Here is a 20,103-nt window from a genome sequence, read left to right on the forward strand (position 1 = left end):
ACATGTAAACTGTAATTTAGAAATACAGATAGCATTATTAAATAATCATGGTAATTCTATTCTACATCTACAGTCTATTGGGAGACAGAATTCTTCATTATTATAGATATAAAAATCTGTCAAACTCATCTCAGCTGTCTAGACTTCTAAGACTGAAAGCAAGCAAAACTCACTATCTTTTACCTACAGTTTCAAGTATTACTGTTACCTGAATAAACTTAACTGAAATCAAGCACTAATCAAATATTAAAAATATACAAAATACAGAGGCTGTCAGCATCCCACTCCTCAATATGAGATTCAGACAAGAATGTACAGTAGAAAAAAGCCCATCAAACCACAATTCTTTAACAGCAAGAAAACAGAATTAGGTCAAGAGAAGGACTAAAGATGAAACAGTAATGGGTTTTTTGGTTTTGTTTTTTTTTTTTTGCATGACAACTCCAAAATGAGCTGAATTTGCAAAAGTAGTTAACTGATTTTATAAAGCTGGCATCATAATAAATGCAGCTGCCATCTAAGGTAACATAGGCTCCTGCATATTTCCACGAAGTACAAAAGGCTTGGCAGGTAAGAAAGAAAAAGATGTGTTAAATGTGACTGTGGAAGGGGAAGCAAAACAACGTCATTTCTAGTTAAGAAGAAAGTGACGCATCTGGAAGTGTCTTCCTTTAACCTACAGTTTGAAAATGTGGGAAATATAAATTCTCCTACTGAAAGAAAGTACAGTCTTTCCTGTCGCCTCCTCCGGCCTTGCTGCGCATCCTTTGCGACTTGTCTAGCACATACCACTGAGCTGACTCAACAGCTCATTATTCCTATATTCCGAGGGGAAAGATCCTCAGAGTTTTTCTTGCAGATGAGGTAAGAGAGCAGGCTGTTGTGAAACTAGATGTACCAGCTAACACAGGTCTCCATCACTCCTTTCTCTGCATCTGCCATGGGGATGAGGGGGAGTAGCAGGTGCAGGAGGAACACACATGTTCCACAGAGCCCCTGCTCACGGCCCCTGCAGCCTGAAAAACACAAACTACCTGGGATTCTTTCAACCTCTTGATTTGTTTTCAGAAGAGAGAGACAGAATACTACTTCTTACAGAGTTTGAAAAATTCTTTAAAGCTGCTTGTCAAATATCATTCTGAATGAAGTCTAGAGAAACTTCATTCCAAAACCTATTTTTCCAGAAGCTAAAGGTGAGATTTTTTCCATACCAGTTTCCTTCTTACCTCTATTTTTTTTCCCCTTTCTGCCTACCCCTACTCTTTACTACCTGTGTTAACTCAGTGTCAAAGGATCACAGTGTGGGTTTCCACAAAAATTCACTACAAGGCGATGGCTTTTGCCTGGTCAACCTCAATCTCAGAGCCAAACCCACCCCTTCCAGATGCTCAATGACACAGCCAACAGTTTCTCCATGTAACTCCACAGAGCTCTGCACAGCCCATCTGTGAATACAAGACTGCTGTATTTGCAAACTGAGGGCTTTGACTGAATATGCTCAGAACCAGGAGCTATTTGCACTTAATCCAACACACGCTGACAGAAAGATGGTTAAGCAATGTATTTATGTCATTCTAGCTTAAACCCCATAATTTACAAGTATATCACATCAGTAATGTTATATTTAGGAGTATAAAGAATACTTTTTCCTGAATCCCCAATCCTGCAAAAATCTCCAAATGAGTCAAACAAATTAAAGATTAAGCAGGGAAGAAAACAATGAAATTGAACCTTAGAAATAGAGTTATTTCATATTTTATTAAAGAACAAAATATATTAGAAATACAGAGACTTGTCAAAACTATTTTCTGTGAAATTAACAGCTTTGGGAAGAAGCACAAAAATAATATTACAACACAGTTGTACTTTCATTTTGTCTACTTCCTGCTTTTCAATCTCCAAATAAGTATATTTTTATAGTAAATAGCTTTTTTTATTAAGAAAAACCTCTGTGAGAAAAAATTGGTCACGTCAGGAAGATCCTCAACAGGTTAATCATGATGTCTCGGCGTTTGACAGCCAGCAAAATAAATTTATTATTATAAAAAAGTTTACTACCAACATGTTTTTTTCATAACAGTTTCTCAGGCCCTAGGGTCTCTCTGGTTTCCTCAGCCTTTGCAAAGACATTGCCGTAGTCCTTTTTTTCTAAAACGTATGTGAACTGTGTTTGCAGGGCTGGAAACAATGAGAAAATGAGCACATTATCCATCCTGCAACCAAAAGGCACTACACTTATTTACCATCCGTTTTCTGTTTCATTTCTCACATTTCTCAGATTCAGCAGTTACTGTGTGACAAACAAGCATCACTATCAAAAGCTGGATGTAAGGAATTAAAGCATTTTAAACACTGAAAGAGCTCAGAGGAATGCCTTTGGTCTGTCAGGTGTGTTTCACATTTGTATGCATGCCAGTCCTCAGGTACAGACATTTCTACAAAGGCTATTTTAAGCACATGCACACAGAGCACCATAGGCTGAGGGATGATGCATGGGGCCAGTGTCTCCAGTAATCAACTCTTCACAGCCACTTTTTTTTCCACAGCCACTATGGTTCAGCAACTCCTCAAATAGCAAACTCACAAATGCTTATTTCTTTGTCCAAAAAAAAAAAAAAGTAAAATAAAAAAGAAAAAGTATAGGGATACCCATAGATTTAGTAATACTGCAGTGTGTAATAACAATTAGTACATAACTTACCCTTTGCAAGATCCGTGCATATACAAGTTACCCATCCTGCAACAGACCATTTGCTTCTCATTCTCAAAAGTGCATTCAGAATACTTCCCACTGCAAACACACTTCCCTTTAAATCTTACCTAGAAAGTGACACTCTCTTAAAGACATCACAACATTGCAAAAACAGGGGGGGAAAAAGAGCCCTCAAACCCTGTAACACTGAGGGTACCCTCAGGAGGCTCAAGGAATGCATTGTTCTTTGATGAAGTTACTGGAGCAGTAGCAGGCAAACTTTGCTTTGACAAACTTTCATTGTCAAGCTGTTCCCTACAGGAAGGGTTACATGGAACAATTTTGAGAATTGGAATGTGGTAAGGAGATTGCTGTGCATTATTCACTTTGGGTCAGATGGAATATTCCTAACATAAGCCTAACTACGGAAGGTACAACTGGAAAATTTTCTTCAAGGTTACCTTTCAGAGTTTATCTCAAATTGTTCCCTTGGCAAAAAAAGGTGTACAATGTCCTTCATAGTGCAGATAACTAGCTAGGCTATACAAACCAAAAGCACAGCTTTCTTCTAGGGGTCCCCAAGAGGACAAAACATTCTCAGGTCTCAGGAAGATCCTGTACCCCTTACCAACCTGCAAAGCATTTGCTACCTATTGAATCCCCCTCCTAAAACTGAACCTAGGCTGCAATAAATCTCAGGGTTTACGACCTGCACAGCATTTATTTCTGAATTCCATCCCCCTCAAGGGAAGTTGGAGGTTAAAACATAAATGAAATTCAACAAAATCCAAACAATATGAAGGATTTGATAGAACACTCACAGGGACGAAAGAATGAACAACAGAATCTCTCATCACAAGAGATTCAGGTAAAGACATACAAAAATAAAGTCACCTAATATTTTCAAACACTACAGCAGATTTGACCCAATCTTTGAGTAATGAAGGATTTTGAAAAGATTTTAAAAGTAATTTAGATTTGATCCCAGGCTTTAGTTGATTAGTATGACAGGCTCTTGCAATATTTTTTCCTCTTGTTTATATAAAGAAACTTGTGGTTTGCTTTGGCATTTTTTCTGCAGAAGGAAATAAAAAATCATAGGAGAAATAACAGTAGCGGATACACCAGCAACAGCAATGGCACTGTCTGCTCCACTTCTTGGAATGACACATGAAGAAGCACAAACCAGAACATAATTGGCCTCTAAAGAATGAGATTACTCTAGTTATTACTGCAGCTCCATCCCATTGGTATCACGAGTATCTCTCAGACTTTAATGCCAAACCCCCATGACTACTGGAGCACCACTTATGTAAAGTAAATTAAGTGACAAGCCCATGCTAACACTGGAAATCGGCATCAGAGAATCCAGCTCAACCCAGGAGACCCACACTCAAGTTTTAACTATCAGACTACTATTTCTTTCTTTACCTAAGAGTGAAGCTACAATGATCCCAGAGGTAAGTATTTCAAAAGATCAAAAGCCATCAATAACTCACATAGAGTTTCAGTCTGACCTTGAAGTAGGATCCCTGCAGAAGTTGTATGGAAGGAGTAATTGTTTTTTTACATAAAGAGTTATGACTGTTCTGTAAAATAATTATAAGCTCATAATTGTTTCTCTTACTCCCTAAATCTCTCACAAAAGTAAGAAGATAGGTCATACTCCTCCAAGTTTTTCATCACATTTTCATTTTAGCAAGACATCCAGTCCAGATCTTTGTAAATTTACAAAGCAGGAGAAAAAAAGCAGTATTTGGCATTCTACTTAAACTTTGCCATTTAGAAGTGCAGATTTGCTTTAAATAGGACACTGTGCTTTGATTTGTCATAATGTTTATTATTGCATTTATTTTCTGCCTGCAGATATTATTAAAGATGATGTTTCATCTCAATGTATGTATAAAATCAAAGGAATGAAGAAAGGCAATCTGTCTAATTTAATTACTGTCCTGATTCTTTCAGTAAATGATGGTTGAGCATACCAATATGAATAAGGATTTGTAACTAAATGTCACGCTGTAATTATAAAATAGAAAGAAATTGAGATACAGACTCTGAATCTAATTGTTCTATGATAACCATACAAATGCATCTCACTCAAAAGTGTTCTTTAATGACCCTGAAGTTCATGACAGTGCTCTTTTGCCCCTCTTGTCCATTAATGAAAAAAATCTCTTTGTATCTAAATTATCTGATGCTCTATGATAGTTATCCACTTAAGTGAGTAGGATTTACAAGTACATATCACTAATAAAATTTGTAACAGTCAGATAGGAATCTAACACACACAACCCCATTTGGATATATCAGTCCTTCACCACTCTTCACACCAAAACAAAGAGCTAAAAATAGCAGTTTGCTCAGGAAACTGAGTATTGTCCTTGATCCACTGAGAACACACAGCACAGGCACATTATCTATATCCCAGACACGTTTTAAACATATTCTGAGGAAAGCATAGCTAGAAGCTAGTCCTACATGTTTCCTCATCAACTAGGTTTGGTTACAATTCAACTTTTAAAGTAAAACACACTAAAAAAGATGTAAGATAAAGTTAATTTGGCAACAGTTCTAGGTTGTGTTTTGCTTTTAGCAATTAAAATTGAAATAGGATTGCACCATTCATTTACATAAAAAAGGGAACAGAAACAGGGCTCAATCCACTATTTCTTTTCCAAAATATGGATTAGGATGCTGGAAGACTGACCTTGTATTAGCCTATAATTTCTAACTAGTTCCATTCCAATTTCAATTCACTATTATTTCTTCTTACTCTCAGCAGCTTACACTTCCAGAGTCCTAAGGCCGGCCTAGCCACAAGTATGCAATGGTTACTTGAGACTAACATAAATATGCTCTTTTTATTTGATACTGCCACACATACTTTCACTTGCAAACCCTGCAAAAATCCTTTTCCTCCATGCCCAGTCCTCTTTCAAAAGCTATTGATCATGGTTAGAAAATTTTAGAAGATGCCAAGTTTTATTTAATTCCCTGGAGACCTTAAGTTATTCGATTACTGTGCAATATTTATTAAACAATGCCTCAGGGAAAAATGTGAAGCTTAGTAGAATAGGTCATTCTGAAAATATATAAAAAGCCCTGTTACAAATTTTTCTAGATATATGGAAACTAGTGGCATGTGACTTTCCACTCAGTACTTCTATGCTGGAATTCTGACATACATGTGAAATCAGGCTGGCCACATGTGGCTCATGATGTTCTCTCTTCACCACAAGAAGTTTGATGGAGGAATTGCAGGCATTTATTCAGCGAGACGTTTGCTCTTGCAAAACTGAAAACTAACATGAACTTTACCTTTTAATTTGTGTTAGGATATCTGTAAAATATGTAGTGAAGTCACACATCACTTTTTGTTTTGTTCATTATTAGTACTCTTTACTTTTTTATTGCCTTATCCAAAATTTGTAGTGACAGGGCAAGATACTAGTTATCTAAATTACCTTTAAACCTGTTCTTTGGCAGAGACACAGAGTTCTCTATTACTTTACTGTCATAATTTTACTCTGTTCAAAAACTTTAAGTGTAAACCAAACTGCTATTACACATACCAAACAGAAATCTGAAGAAATGCTGCTCTAGCATGCTGCTTTACACTGATCTGTAACACATACAGCTCTGAAAGATGGCATTTGGCAATGACGAAGGTTTCAGAAGTGCTCAAGGAGCTGAGTGTCCAGTTCCAATTAAAAGTCTGTTTTGACAGGTCACTGTTTGCAAATGCTGCTGCCAACAACACATTTATGAGCCAAGCAATACATTCAAATTAGTTAAATACTTCTGCTCTAGTTCTAAGCAGCTTTTTGATTAGAATGCATAGTTAGGTCTTTTTTGCCTATTATCTATTTATAAGCAAATTTAAAAATTTGAAAAATTTGCTTTCCTTGCACTAACAAAATTCTGGTCCAAAAAAAAAAAAAAAAAACCACCAAAAGACCAAAGGTGTTTCATCACAACTCAGCATCCCTATTGTGTACTAAAAAAATTTTTAAAATAATTAATACATTGAATTAATAAGATGCAGGAGGAACTCCAAACTCATCACAGAATTTTCACACAGTTTGTTCATCACATTCAAAATACTTCAGCAACTACCTAATTAATATCACTGGGTCATTACACCAACAATTTAGTTTGGCTGGGTACTGATGACTATTGATCTGCAGACTAGCTGGATTTAAAAGAAATACAATACAAATGCCAGACTTTTGCTTCCTAAAAAAACAAGTATACTGTGCTTTTGTTGGCAAGGCAGCTAATATCTAATGTAGGGATGTTACTAAAAGATCATATTCTGATATAATAAATTATTCTAATTTGATATTTACATAGGTATTTTTGTATATCCACCTCAAAACTCTTTCTGCCTTCCCCTCAGTCTGCAAATCCCACGCTGTAGTCTGTCATTTCATTCATAAACCTCGGAAAGAACCAAAACATGTATTACGACAGAGTTAAGAAAACACTTAAAATGCTTCTAACAGACATGGTGTTAACTTAGGTTTGATCAAAATGTGTTCCATCTCTGAAAGTATTTGGTTTTTTAAGAGCTAAATAATATTTTGATGGATTTTGATGGATTATAAAGTTTCATATTCATATAAAATTTCATATTTCCCTTTTTTTCCTCAGCAAATAAGATAAATAATTTCATTTCTGAAATATGCTGAGTGGAGTAACTATGCTTCAGTATACACTGGGTCACAGCTTTTCAGCTGAGGCTGGGGCATTTAATCCAAAACAGCTAAAGCACCGGCCAAAGACAAATCTCTCCTAAAAATTTTAGCAAGCTACATTATTCAAAACTATTCAGCAAGCACTCCAGCAGCAACATGATGGATGCACGGGCCAGTATGGGTACCCAGCTAATCAATATCACACCCATGAATAGTCACTGCATAGTGTGGAGCCTGATAGGGAAGAGACAGGAGCATGTGCTTAATATTCAGCACCAGGAGCAGTCCCCCAACTTCCAGCCAGACCACTCACTGCAAATCCCAGCTACACACACACATCTTTGTAGGAGGATGCAGGGCACACGTTTCATGCTACCCATGGCAAATACTTAAGGAATTACCAAAGCCCTTGGATAGCTGTGCTTTTGTGAACTTTCAGAAAAAAACCTTCACTCCTGATTTAATGACAACACCAACCCCATAAACCCGTTTGGTTTTCAATAGGCTACAGCACAACACCACCACACAGCTCACACATATTAATGTGCATCACTTGAATAAATTCCCCACTGCTTGTATCACTGAATGTAAAGGTTTTCCTCATACATTTGACTAATCAATACTTGGAATCAAATACATTGTGTTTCATGAGGGAAAAGGAAAATGAATGAAGTTAAATTAATGCTGCCACTTTCCATAAACCTGCAATGATTTCCCACTATAGAAACCACTGACTTCATTATTTTACAACTGGAAATCAAACTGCAGCATATTTTAAAAGTCTAATTTACTCAGATTATAAAAAGGCACCCTCAAGACTCATCATGTATGTCATATTATGCTTCATTTTAAGTATTCCATCTTAAGAACAGTATGCAAAACTCTCAGCAAATCACATTGATTAATATTTTGAATTTGTATGCAGCAGTGCTCTGCACTCACCAAGTACCATATAAATATTATTTTATTAAATTTCAAAGCAATTGTTTTAGGTGGGATAATAAAATGTCGGTCTTACATTCTTTGTCTCAGCAGTATAGCCTTTAAAACAGAAGCAAAAGTAGTAAATTAAAGCAGTAAACTCATTTACAGAGAGAAAGTCAGAAATGTGGGAATATCAGACTTCTAAAGCTGTGCTAAGACCAGCAAAGCACAGACACCTATGTCCAAAGTAGAAGCATCTGCATAAGGTTTGCAGGTGTCTCCTTACCTTCTGTTCTATGGTTAGAGAAAAAGTTAGGGATATTTTTTAATTTGCTAGTACTCAAAAGGATTTATAGCACTTTTTTGCAGGAACCTCATTTCTTGAGGATGATGCTGGAGGGCAACAAGCTCATTAGGGAAAAGCTGAGAGGGCAGAACAAGAGCACAAGTAAAAAAATGAGTTGGAGTTATAAATAAATAAATAAATAAATAAAATCCATAAACAACAAAAGAGGTAACAGATCTATGTCTCTTTCTCCTTTCTATCTCTATTAACATAGCATACCACTTTCTGCAACACCTCCTTTCCTACCAGCTAGCTTGAAACTCCTCTTGAAAGCTCCTCAATAGAGAATTCTCCCAGAAATCTTTCCAATATAATCTTATTTTCTATTCATAAATGGTCACGAAAACAATGGCAGATCAATACAGTACAATTATTTTGTTAAATTAGTATTATATTGTAAGCTTCAGTACAAAGACTTATCCTAACATTAACAAATACCATTCTTTAAAACTATAGCAGCTAAAAGCAGAAATTATTGTAAATTATGTCTTAACAAACAAATCTCTAAAAAACTGGAGCTCCGAATGGCATTTAAGAGAATTTCTCAACTTGCCATTAATCAGCTCATCAATAGTGTTTATTAACTGCAGCAGTACCCTTCAGAATTGTTAAGTCTAAACAATACAGCTTGATGTATACAGCCTCCTCACCAAGGCATAATATTTGATATTCAAGTTAGAAATGTGATGTTAGCCCTTGCATTCATGTAATTTGTCATTAGAAATTTTCAAAGCCTTATAAAGAATAGTTATTCCTAGTTATTCCTGAGCTATCACTCTAACAACTGAAGAAAGAACTGAAAAATTTCCCTATTATACCTCTTCATATTCCAATCTATTTGTTAAAATACTGAACAGAGCTTCTCTTGGAACATTTCTCCCCACAGTAATTCCTTACATAATTGTTTATCAAAAGCCCAATGGAACACAGGTGAATGGCAATATATCTCTAGGACTCATGGCTTTAACCAAATAAATGCTGCAATCAGCATCAGTACATAGAACATCAATAGGATTTTTACTGTACTACAAATAGTCACAGTACTGCTGATACCTTTGCCTTGCAGAAGAGCATAATCTTAATGTTTCCATTCAAAAAGCAGTATTTTTATAGTCATGAACACCTTTTTTTGATAAGACTAAGAACACATGCATTAACTCTCAGTTGACTTCAGTATGAAACATGTCAATGTCAGATCCATAGATCCCCTGGAACTATTAGAGAAACATGAGGAACTTTTTAGGAAGGTGAATAAATACTGTAATAAAATTGATTAAATATGTAAAGCTGATGTAATACAGGGCTGAATCTTCTACAGAAGAGACAGCACATCTGTCTAATCTCTAACTAAATGAGGCTCACAAATCTGTAAGTCTGCAACTGTCTTGACTGAATTTCACTGAAGCGAGCCATAGGTAAACTCTCAAGCCCATAGTTTTAAAGAAGCCTTCACAAAGAGTTCAACAAACCTGAAAGTGGCAAAAATTACAGAAAATCATCTACTTTTCAGGCCACTTGAAGAATTAAACAGTTATTTGGTTTAATTCAAATTCTATTAAAATAGTATGTTCTACAGTAACAGTACTGGCTCATCCTCCATGTGCAATCTGCTGTCTTCTTGTTTCTGAAGCAGGCAGAATTAAAATCTTTAAAACATATTACCTCCCAATTACCTGAAAGACCTTATATATGCATGCCCATAAATATGATCAATTTCAATCTAATTAATTTATGAAAATGTAAAGCTCTGCATTAAATTAACTCTATGTCTTTAATATGATCACTTTATGTATTCAGGTGCCTGTAGAACAAATTGCACCAAAATATTTGATAATGTAATTTAATTGAACAAGTTTGGAATTCTATTTAGGTATGAATAGAGATGCCTCTTGGAAAAAAACAAGCAAACCCAGAAGTCAAAACAGAGAACATATTGACTTGGAATTACTGAAAAGAATTTTTGTTGAAAAGTCTTAAATCCTGGAAGCTGGCTATAACTTAACAGAGGAATCAGAAAAGGAATTTGTTAAAAGTGTTTAAATGTCAGTCTCTAGTTCAAGGCTTTTATGTACTTCAGTGGTATTCAAATGCTAAATCACTAAAAATCAAGCAAACTGCCTCATATCTCAGTGTAAATTAAGGTGATGACTGACAATCACATGAACCATTTTGGGCCAGATCCTCACACAAAATAAAGACATCAGCTTTATTTGGTGAAATTGAGTCAACCCATACTGTGGCTCTATCCTTCCAAATCTTTCTTCCAAGTAAATGACTTTAAAAAAGAGTGACAGCTATGGAAATCCTAATTTTTTTTCCAGCTGGATTCACCATCAAACAAATAAAGCCAAAGAGCAAATATTACTAAAATAAACACATTTGTGTTTAAAGAAAATTTGCATTCTGCAGTGTGTGTCTCTACATTATTGCTCAGAACAGAATGGTCACCATACTTCAGAGGACAATGTAGATCTCTGCTTCAAAAGCATCTCATTTACTCTGGATAATGAGCCAAGAGCAGGGAGATTATGTGTCATATCACATCTTCATCTTAATTACTTTTCTATCAAGTACGTCGTTCAGACATTATTATTTTCGCTGTTCTAGAAGCTGCTACAAAATTTTTGTCATCATATACTGGACATAACTTTTCTTTCACTGTTAATTCAGTGCTTTGTAAAAAAAAAAAAGAAGGAAAACAAAGGTCAGGCCAAGTGCAACACATCAGGGAAGTTTATTTATGGAAAACAGTTCTGCCAGTTCAATCCTTTCCAACCAGTCCAGGGAATAAATAAGTCTGAACCCCACATAGTTTCTTATGAAATGCAATGTTTGTTTCTGAAACCACATTTCTTTAACCAATCATTCAACTTTCTGTAAAAAGTTAATAGTAATATTCAGAATATGTTAGAAAGGGCCTTTTCTGTGGAGTTCAGCTTCCAATAATTTAGAAAACTATAATCATGCATATATTACTGCTGCAACTCTCCGTACTCCCTAACTAAGCAAATGAAACATCTGTTTTATCCTAAAAGTAGATATGCAAACAGGTTTAAAAGCACGGTACAATGGTTAAACAGAATTATCAACGAGATAATTCAGATATGTTCACAGAATAATCATACACAGAAAATATGAAACAGGAGCACAATTCAAGCAATTTATCTGCAACCATTACTAAATTTGCATATAAGAAGGGACCAGGACTGAAGATGGTCCACACCAGCCAGAACATGTCTCAAAAACTCCATTTCCACTAAGTCTACAAGAATGTGCAGAACATGGACATCTGTTTGGGTGAATGGAAAAATTGGGATCAGGAAGCAGCAGGTAGAAGAGAAGGAGAGAATTCCTCATGCTTCAACACACACTGTCAAAATAGAGCATCAAAGTAAAGTACAAACCCAGAACTCTACCTGGGATCAAGCACAAATCCTACATCTGTTTGAAGACTCTCCAAACTTTGCTGAGTTAGCAGGACTTCTGTTCACAGACGAGGCCCTGCTGTCCACATCCCAGCAAAGGAAATTGCTCTTCACATGTCCCATAATTTACCTTGCATAATTCTATTATAAAATGGTAATAAACAAAGTATATAGCAATAGTTTATTGCTATTAATCAAGGCAGTGGAACAAGGCTTTAACCAAATATGAGAGAAACCATCAAGTTACACTCATGTTTCAAGTCATATCTCCTTTATTTGAAAAATATTATACTGGCACATGCAAAATGTGATCACAATTATTCCACTGATGTTCTTTTGTTAAGCGCCTGGGGTAGGCAGCAATCATTTTAAGTATTTAGCAAAACAGATGGGTCTGCCCTTGGTACTGAATTCTGTAGCTGTAAAAATCTCTTCCATTTCATAACTGACTATATGAAGTCCAAGTGCTGTGTAAACAACATTTTTCTGATTAATTACAAACACATTTAGAAATAACTTTAAAAAAATAATACCACTCTAATACTTCCAAGAAAATGACTGCTTTTTATTTCCAAGTAACTGTACTAAACATATTTACTTTTTATTCCTAGAATAACATTACCTCACTGAAGACAGACAGCATTTATCTGACTTACCAGAACGCTGGTGATGTTGTTCTTCCAGGAACTCCAAGTCAAGCATTAGGTCATCTTCATCCAACTCACAGGAACCCAAGTTATTCAAAACATCCTAGTACAGTTAAAAAAAAAAAAAAAAAAAAAAAAAAAAAAGCATTAGAAACATTTAGACAGATGTTTTAGCCAAATTATTTCCAATCAGATCTGAAAACATGTTTAAGGAGGAGCTACAGAAAAGCTTTCTGCTAACATTAGACCAGTGAGAAACATTATGAAACAACTGTCCAACCTGAAACGTGTTTGTCACCATTGTCTTTTTAGAGGACCTCAAATATTTAACAAAAAACCCCAGAAGTACAAGTAATACCATCTACCTTTTTTTTTTTTTTTTTTTTTTACTGTTCAGTGGTGGTTTTGTGCCTTTCCAAGTTTAAGCATAATTTTTTATAAAGAATAAAATGTTATTTTTAGCACAACATAAAAATATCAGTGCATGCTTTTTTATTAAATTTTGGAATTCTGAGCACTGCCTGCCCTTACTAATATACTTTGAAGAGAGATTTATTGTTTTATTTATCAAAAGGATAAAGAGATACAAATTTAGCATAAACAGGAAATTCAGGCATGAATTATCAACTTGTCAATTTTTAAGTATTTATGTGGGTGGCAAAGGCTCATATAGACAGAGAAGAAACCTGACTCTTAAGTGTAGCTGCTTAGGTCCCCATTACCATTTGTTTGCCAAGTCTTAACCATAGACAGCTAAGGCAGGTGTACAGACAGGGATAATAATTATCCATCTTCTGCCCATGTGTACTTTATTTTATGGTCATTTATTTTGATGTGGTAATACAAAGATTTTCTCCACAGTCACCAATACCTAACCAAAGCTAATACAATGCCTACTCCAGCTGGCATTTTGTTTGCTGATCAACAAGCAATATTGCAGGGCTCAATTTTTCAGTCCATCTACAGGCAAGTAAATCCTTAGATACTGCATGGGATGGATGCTGGCACCCTACGCACTGCACATGCTCCCAACACCAATGTAACATAACAAATCAGAGTGATAAGGGGACAGATTATTGTCCCAAAGCATTGAACTGTCTGGGAGATCTCTGCACAGCAATCTGCTGTATACAAAGTAGAGAAATATGGCAGCAGTATACATTAAACTAGTTACAGCCCTTCTTGACTTCAGTTCCAACCATATATTTATGTTCATTCTAATTCTTTAAAGTATTTTCCCATCACAATAGATGTCACCTCTTATTCCTACTCACCACTTGCACCTATTCAACCCTTTGGAACAATTATTTCTTCAAATTCTGTTTTCTACTCTTTCACAAACAACATACAAGCAACACAATGACTTTTTCTTGCACTCTTTCCCTGACTTACCATCAGCACAAGAGACTTCTTATGAGATACAGAAGCCACTGCTAATGCTGTTACTAGATTTTTGCTCCCTTTTTAAATGAAAATGCTATTATGCACTCAAGCTTAATCAAATGGTATCTTAAACTCAGAATGCACAACATACTTTGTTTACATATTGTTTGTTCAATGTAACAAAAGAATTGGTGAAATCATCCAGAAGAATAATCCTTGCAATTTTTAAACAACACCTAAAAGCTTTTCATGCCAGTAGAGGCAAAAGATAAAAAGGTTGGACTACACAGGTTTGTTCTCCACCTTAAAATTATTGTCTATACTACAGCTGACCAACTGAATCCACATGGATATTAATGCTGAGCATCCTTTTATAAGCTGCACTAGCAAGGAACAATGAATTTGTGCTAATTGAGCATCTCCTACATCTTGTGCAGTAATTTATGTGTGATCTGAAATCCTGGGAGATTGCCTGCAAAAACATAGTGACTCACAGCCTTCATCAAGAAACAAATTCCATCTGATTTGGAATTAACAAACACAAACACAATTTTCTAAACTGAAGAGCTGAAGAACTGTGTAAGAGAGACAAAAAAAAAAAAAAAAAAAAAAGAAAGTTGTATTCAACTCTCCTCCTGCTTATTACTGCTTTTCAGGAAGCTCTTCACCACCTGAGTAACATTCCAAGTGGAGGAAAACCATGATCCATCTATCCTCTCTGTTCTGCAAGGCTGATGTACATCCTGCTCCACAAAGCAACATCTCTTCCCGTCCACCTGAGTTGAGGGCTCCCAACTGCGCTTCCAAAGCACCTCTGACCCCCTTGCCTTCCCTTTCCTACAGCCCCTTCAACTGCACTAACAACACCAGGCATGATAAAGTGACAAAGAAAAGCCTCCCCTGGTTTTTCTTTCTTAAGTACTTCCTCCAGGGGAACAGGAATTCCCCTCTGCTCCCCGGAGTTCACTTGCTCTTTATAAAGGGACAAATCACAGGACTGGGACCAAACAAATTAGAGCAGCCACTGTCAATCATGGCAAGAACAAGGGCTTGACAGAGCTGCTCCCCCTCCAAGGATGTCAGCGATGGCAGTCTAGCCGATTCCCTGCTCTGATGTCCCACCTGTGGGCAGAGTTCTTCCATGGACATGAACCAAAAATGAACTCGGGAACACAAAAAGTTCACCCAAGCAGAGAGCATTAGTTAGATTCCCAGGGCTGTTCTAACTAAGTACTATTTTCTGAAAACATATAATCAGAAAATAAGAGAGCTGAACTCTCAGAATGACTTGCCCAATGTCACAGCACAGCACAGCAATAAAGCTGCAAGTGCACACCAACGTCCTCCACCCTTCTGACTCCTCACCAGGATTCATTACTCCTTTGTTGCTATGATAATCAGCAAAAACAGTAATTTCCTTTAAAGTTTAATATCTCTTGCCCTTTGCCAATTCTTCCCCTCACCACTGCCACGGCGGTCTTTGAAGAACAACGCAATTAAATATAAAAAAAAATAAGAGAGAGATTGAGTCATAAAGAGCATTCCAAATGAGAAGTTTCAAACCTTTGCTACATAAAAAATAAGAAATTAATTCTTCCATCAAAGTCTCAAGGAACCATTTATTGTCTGTTTAGGGTGGCATACCTTTTATTTACTTTAGGAGACAAACCATTTAGTTGAGGCACAACCTTGCAGCAAAAAGCTCCTTATTACCCCATAATAGGCCTTCAGAGCCTGAAGCCATACTGCCTACTTCCAGAGTGTGCTTCACTTCTACTACCATTTTGTAGACTCATAACAGACTCTAAATTAACTCGATGGTGCTTTTTTCTTCTAGTCTATCTGGAAGTTGATCATAACCTGTGAGAAAAGCATGGGAACACAACCAATCATTTACCCACACGTCTCAGATTTTTCTGGTCAACACAGCCTGCAACCGGTTTAAAAACTAAAAAATTCTGTTCGCCAACCATACTTGCCACCTTTGAGTTGGTGGATTACCACTGTTATTTTAAGAAGTTTCTTTTCACACAATTATTCAGCAGTAATTTAAACATCACAAACTCAGACTAAATGGCAGTGATTCATACAATGGTCCAGGATGTGACTGATACCCAATAAGCAGAACAGGATGCCAATCTTAAAATATTTCAAGCCATCAATAACTTATTAACAAATTTCAGATTTAAAATTCTTACAGCAACCACAAGAAGTACAAACTGCTATTTTGATCTGCGTCTCTTACATGGGACTCAGTGAATTCAGTGGTATTCAGCTTAGTCTGTGCCTAGCTACAACTTCCTTAACATTCTTAAGTTATATGACCTATGAACAGCTTTAGTATCAAAAGATACCCAGTGGTTTGCATGGGTATAGTACAGAAACAGCTAAAACTTTTCAGCAATAAGAGATGTACCAGGCACACAGTTCCCCTAGCCAGTAACTTTACTCAGGCTTGTTGAAGAGGATTTCCTTCCTACACCTTAGTACCCTCCCTATATCCTTTCTCTCTTCCCAGTTTCCTTCCCTAAGAACAGAAACTGAAAAAAAATCTAGTGCATAATACATACATTTTAGTCCATTTCCAGAATAGCAAAGTATTTAATTAAATTTATACCTAAACTATTTTATACCTTAATTACTTTTTCAGTTCAGAAGACAACACTAAAAATTAGTCTGAAAGCTGGAATAAATAACAGCAGCTTTAGCAGTAAATATATATAAAATGCCTAAGATAACAGGTCTCAAATCTACCATTCAGCTTTAAATAATAAAAAGCAAATAATATCTCTTTATGAAGGCGTCTTTACTATGGGGTGTTTTTTCCTAATTATTATTCCAAATAATTAACTTACATGTATAAATACCTCATCAAATTACTGCTTATGGAATTACAGTAGTCCTCTAAAAATTGACTATTCTGTTTTTTAAAAATGGCAATGAAATACACATATGAAATAAATACGAAATATGCAAATAAACTAATCTATATTATTTTGTTAGGCAATGTAATTCAATTCCACACGGACCAAGCAAAACTGTATTAATTGCACAATACATATAAACCAAGTAGGCTAAACCCATGCAGAATTCAGTTTAGGTAACAAATGTTCCCATTTGAACCAGCCAGTAATCAACGGAACCAATCAAAAGATTCATTCCTTCAGGTTTTCACATATCTTTATTCTAGACTTCTTGCTTACCTAAACAATTGAAATAATCAAGTAACAGCAAGGTCCCAAAGGCTGCAGACACAGATTCTCTGTCATTACCAGCATTTTTGGAATGCTGTATCTTTTACTTTGTAATTTCATTGTAATTAACATGAAGTCTCTGGTAAACATGATATTAAAAAAAAATTTTGTATATTTTTCAAGTGCTATAGTGGTAATCTTGAGACAGATTCAGCCCTGATAAATCTTGCTTTGCTGAGCAAGGGGATGCAATTCTTTTTTACTGACCAGTGTTTTTGGTTACCACACACAGACTGAATGTGGGACCTTGCATTTTCCAGCTATCTCCAAGTTCTTTTACACAAATTGAGATTTCCATTTCATTGCTGTATTGTGTTAGTGCAACAAAATCTTGACAATTTGCTCCGAGATTGTTCAAGGGCTTTGAAAACCTGAGGTCCAGTAAGCACCTTAAGCTACAAGACTGAAGCATTGACATGTTCACAATTATTCAGTTCAAAAAAATTTCTCTCAAACACATCCACAGCTGAAGAAAATACACACTGGTTAAGTTAACTCTGGTTATAAATACATTGCCATAATCTTACTGTCATGAACATATTGACTATATTTCAATCTTTAATGGATCTTTTGGTCAAGCTTTGCTCAGTTTGACACTCTTTTGTCACTGCACTTTCTCGGATACTTGCCTTGCAAAATTCTCACTGCTTCTCCAACTAAATTGAGCGGTTGAGATTTGGTCATGGGCATCCCCTCTTGGAAAGCTGAGTCTTGTACACACACACATACAGATACATTTTTATTCAACTGTCTGTAATTCTGCCCCACTGCCTCTTCAGATTGTACCAGGTAAGCCCTAAATCACAGGGGAATAATTTTTTAACACTTTTTCCCCCCCAGAAATAATAGCAAAGGTCTCATTTGCATAAGTGATTGTGCAGCAATCACTGGATTTTCAAAGATATTTTTAGAAACACAAGAACTATATTTTAAACTCACTTTTTGTTCTGCCTTCCTTTCCTCTCATGTTGGCCTCTAGACATCTTTCTGTCTTCCTCTGCACTACTGTTCCTAACTATTTTCTAAATACAAATTTATATATATATTACTGGTAGGAGAGGGAAGGATATTTCCAAAATGCAAGGATTTAATGTTCATGCCTCACCATTGAAATTATGTACTAAATGTTAATATCTAATATTATAGATTCCTTTTTTTTCTTTCATGGCAGAAATATATGTGGGAGGCGATTTCAAATCAATGCCATTGCAAGAGTATATAGAAAACACACTCTAGGGAGAATAATTTGATTTTTTGTGAAATCACATGTATGACAATTCACCTGTATCAGCTGAGGGTCACTGCATATCTGATGCTGGAGAAGAACAGAATTAAATACTTATTTCAAGACTGAAATGATTTCTAAAGATTGCCAAAGGATAGTACTTCATCAAAATTGTATTCAACAAAGGAACGTGGCATACAATCAGCATAAGAATGAAAACTGAGACATACTCAAGGAAAAAGAAAGACCTTGAGCTATTTAAAGTAATGTTAGCTGCTAGAACTGTACCTGAATAATTCATGGACATAATGAAGTATTTCCCCTTCTGCTCTCTCCCACACACTTCAAAGGGAAAATGAAAGTATATGAAATCCAGCAAACAGTAAAACTTTTAAAAATATAGAATCTCTGCCAACAGCCTGAAAATCTTTGCATCAAGTGTAAAGCTTATGGATTACCTTCATATACCAAAAGCAGCTTAAAACAGTTCTTTTCTCCTGAACAGCACTACCAGAGTATTATTCCCTACACAAATAAACTGAAGACTATAGAAAGAAAAAATAAATCTTGCCATGTTTGGCAAAAACATCTTCTGTAGCTAACATGTGAAAATCCAGTTATATAATAAATTAATGTGCCCTTAAGAACCAAAGACAAAAAATTAGCAGTGGAGGGAACAGTCTAACTACAGAGCTCAGATCCATCATGCTATTCTTCAAAATATTTTCTGCGTGCACTCTTTCGGCTGTGTAAAGGAAGAGCAGTACTTTCCACCTGATTGGTGCTTCTGCTCTTTCGATTCTCTCTGTGCATTAAATCAATGTCTGCAATGATGCTCCTCCTGGCTGAGTGATTCTAACTGATGGAGTCTCCCAACAGGCTGGCACTCACCCACGCAGGGCTCACTGTGCCACAGAACCAGCCAGCTCCCTGCAGCCGCACAAGGGGAATGCAACCAAGCCCAAGAGCTGCTGCTGAGAGGAACAGGACCTGCCTGTGCTACTGTCCTGCCACAGTGTCAGCCAAAAATAGAGGGGCAATAGCCAGTGTTTTGGCAGCACAGGAAAGCCACCTTTAGTACAACTGGTAACAAAAGTATTTTCTAACACTGCTAAGCACAGGAATATGAATTGTTCCAAAGACTCAAACAGAGAATAGTGATGTATTTGCACAAGCCATGTGTAGCTAAACACACAAAAAAACCTCAGAAATATTATAACAGAGATGATGTGACAGGCAGAAGAGACAAGCGATGGGAATCAGAACTAATCCTCATTCCAAAAATTAGATGACCTACAGGAGAGTCCCTTCCCTTTCCTTTTTGGGGTGGAGGCTGACAAGGACAAAGCCATCAAGGACAAGCGTGCAAAGATGAGGAAGGAAGAAGCAGCACACATTGGCTCCAGTTTCCAACACTTGAAAGAGAGAAGCCTGGTCTCCACAGACTCAGTGAGGACGATGGCAAGGACCATCCCAGCAAGACTGACATTGTTCCACATCTCCTAAA

General features: G+C 36.3%; 1 protein-coding gene across 11 annotated transcripts in view; it reads right to left on the reverse strand.

The window, feature by feature from the left end:
• The window catches only part of CCSER1 (coiled-coil serine rich protein 1), a 617,316-nt gene that overhangs the window by 490,478 nt on the left and 106,735 nt on the right, over positions 1 to 20,103 (reverse strand). For all 11 annotated transcript variants that reach the window (XR_012055746.1, XR_012055747.1, XM_072928594.1 and 8 more), the window contains one exon: positions 12,744 to 12,837. Coding sequence is in view for 9 of the 11 variants with exons in the window: in XM_072928594.1 (XP_072784695.1) it covers positions 12,744 to 12,837 (94 nt within the window). In the remaining 2 variants the exon portion in view is untranslated. The remainder of the gene's footprint in view (positions 1 to 12,743; positions 12,838 to 20,103) is intronic.

This window comes from Taeniopygia guttata, chromosome 4 (assembly GCF_048771995.1).
Source record: "Taeniopygia guttata chromosome 4, bTaeGut7.mat, whole genome shotgun sequence".
In the NCBI taxonomy this organism is placed as follows: Eukaryota; Metazoa; Chordata; class Aves; order Passeriformes; family Estrildidae; genus Taeniopygia; species Taeniopygia guttata.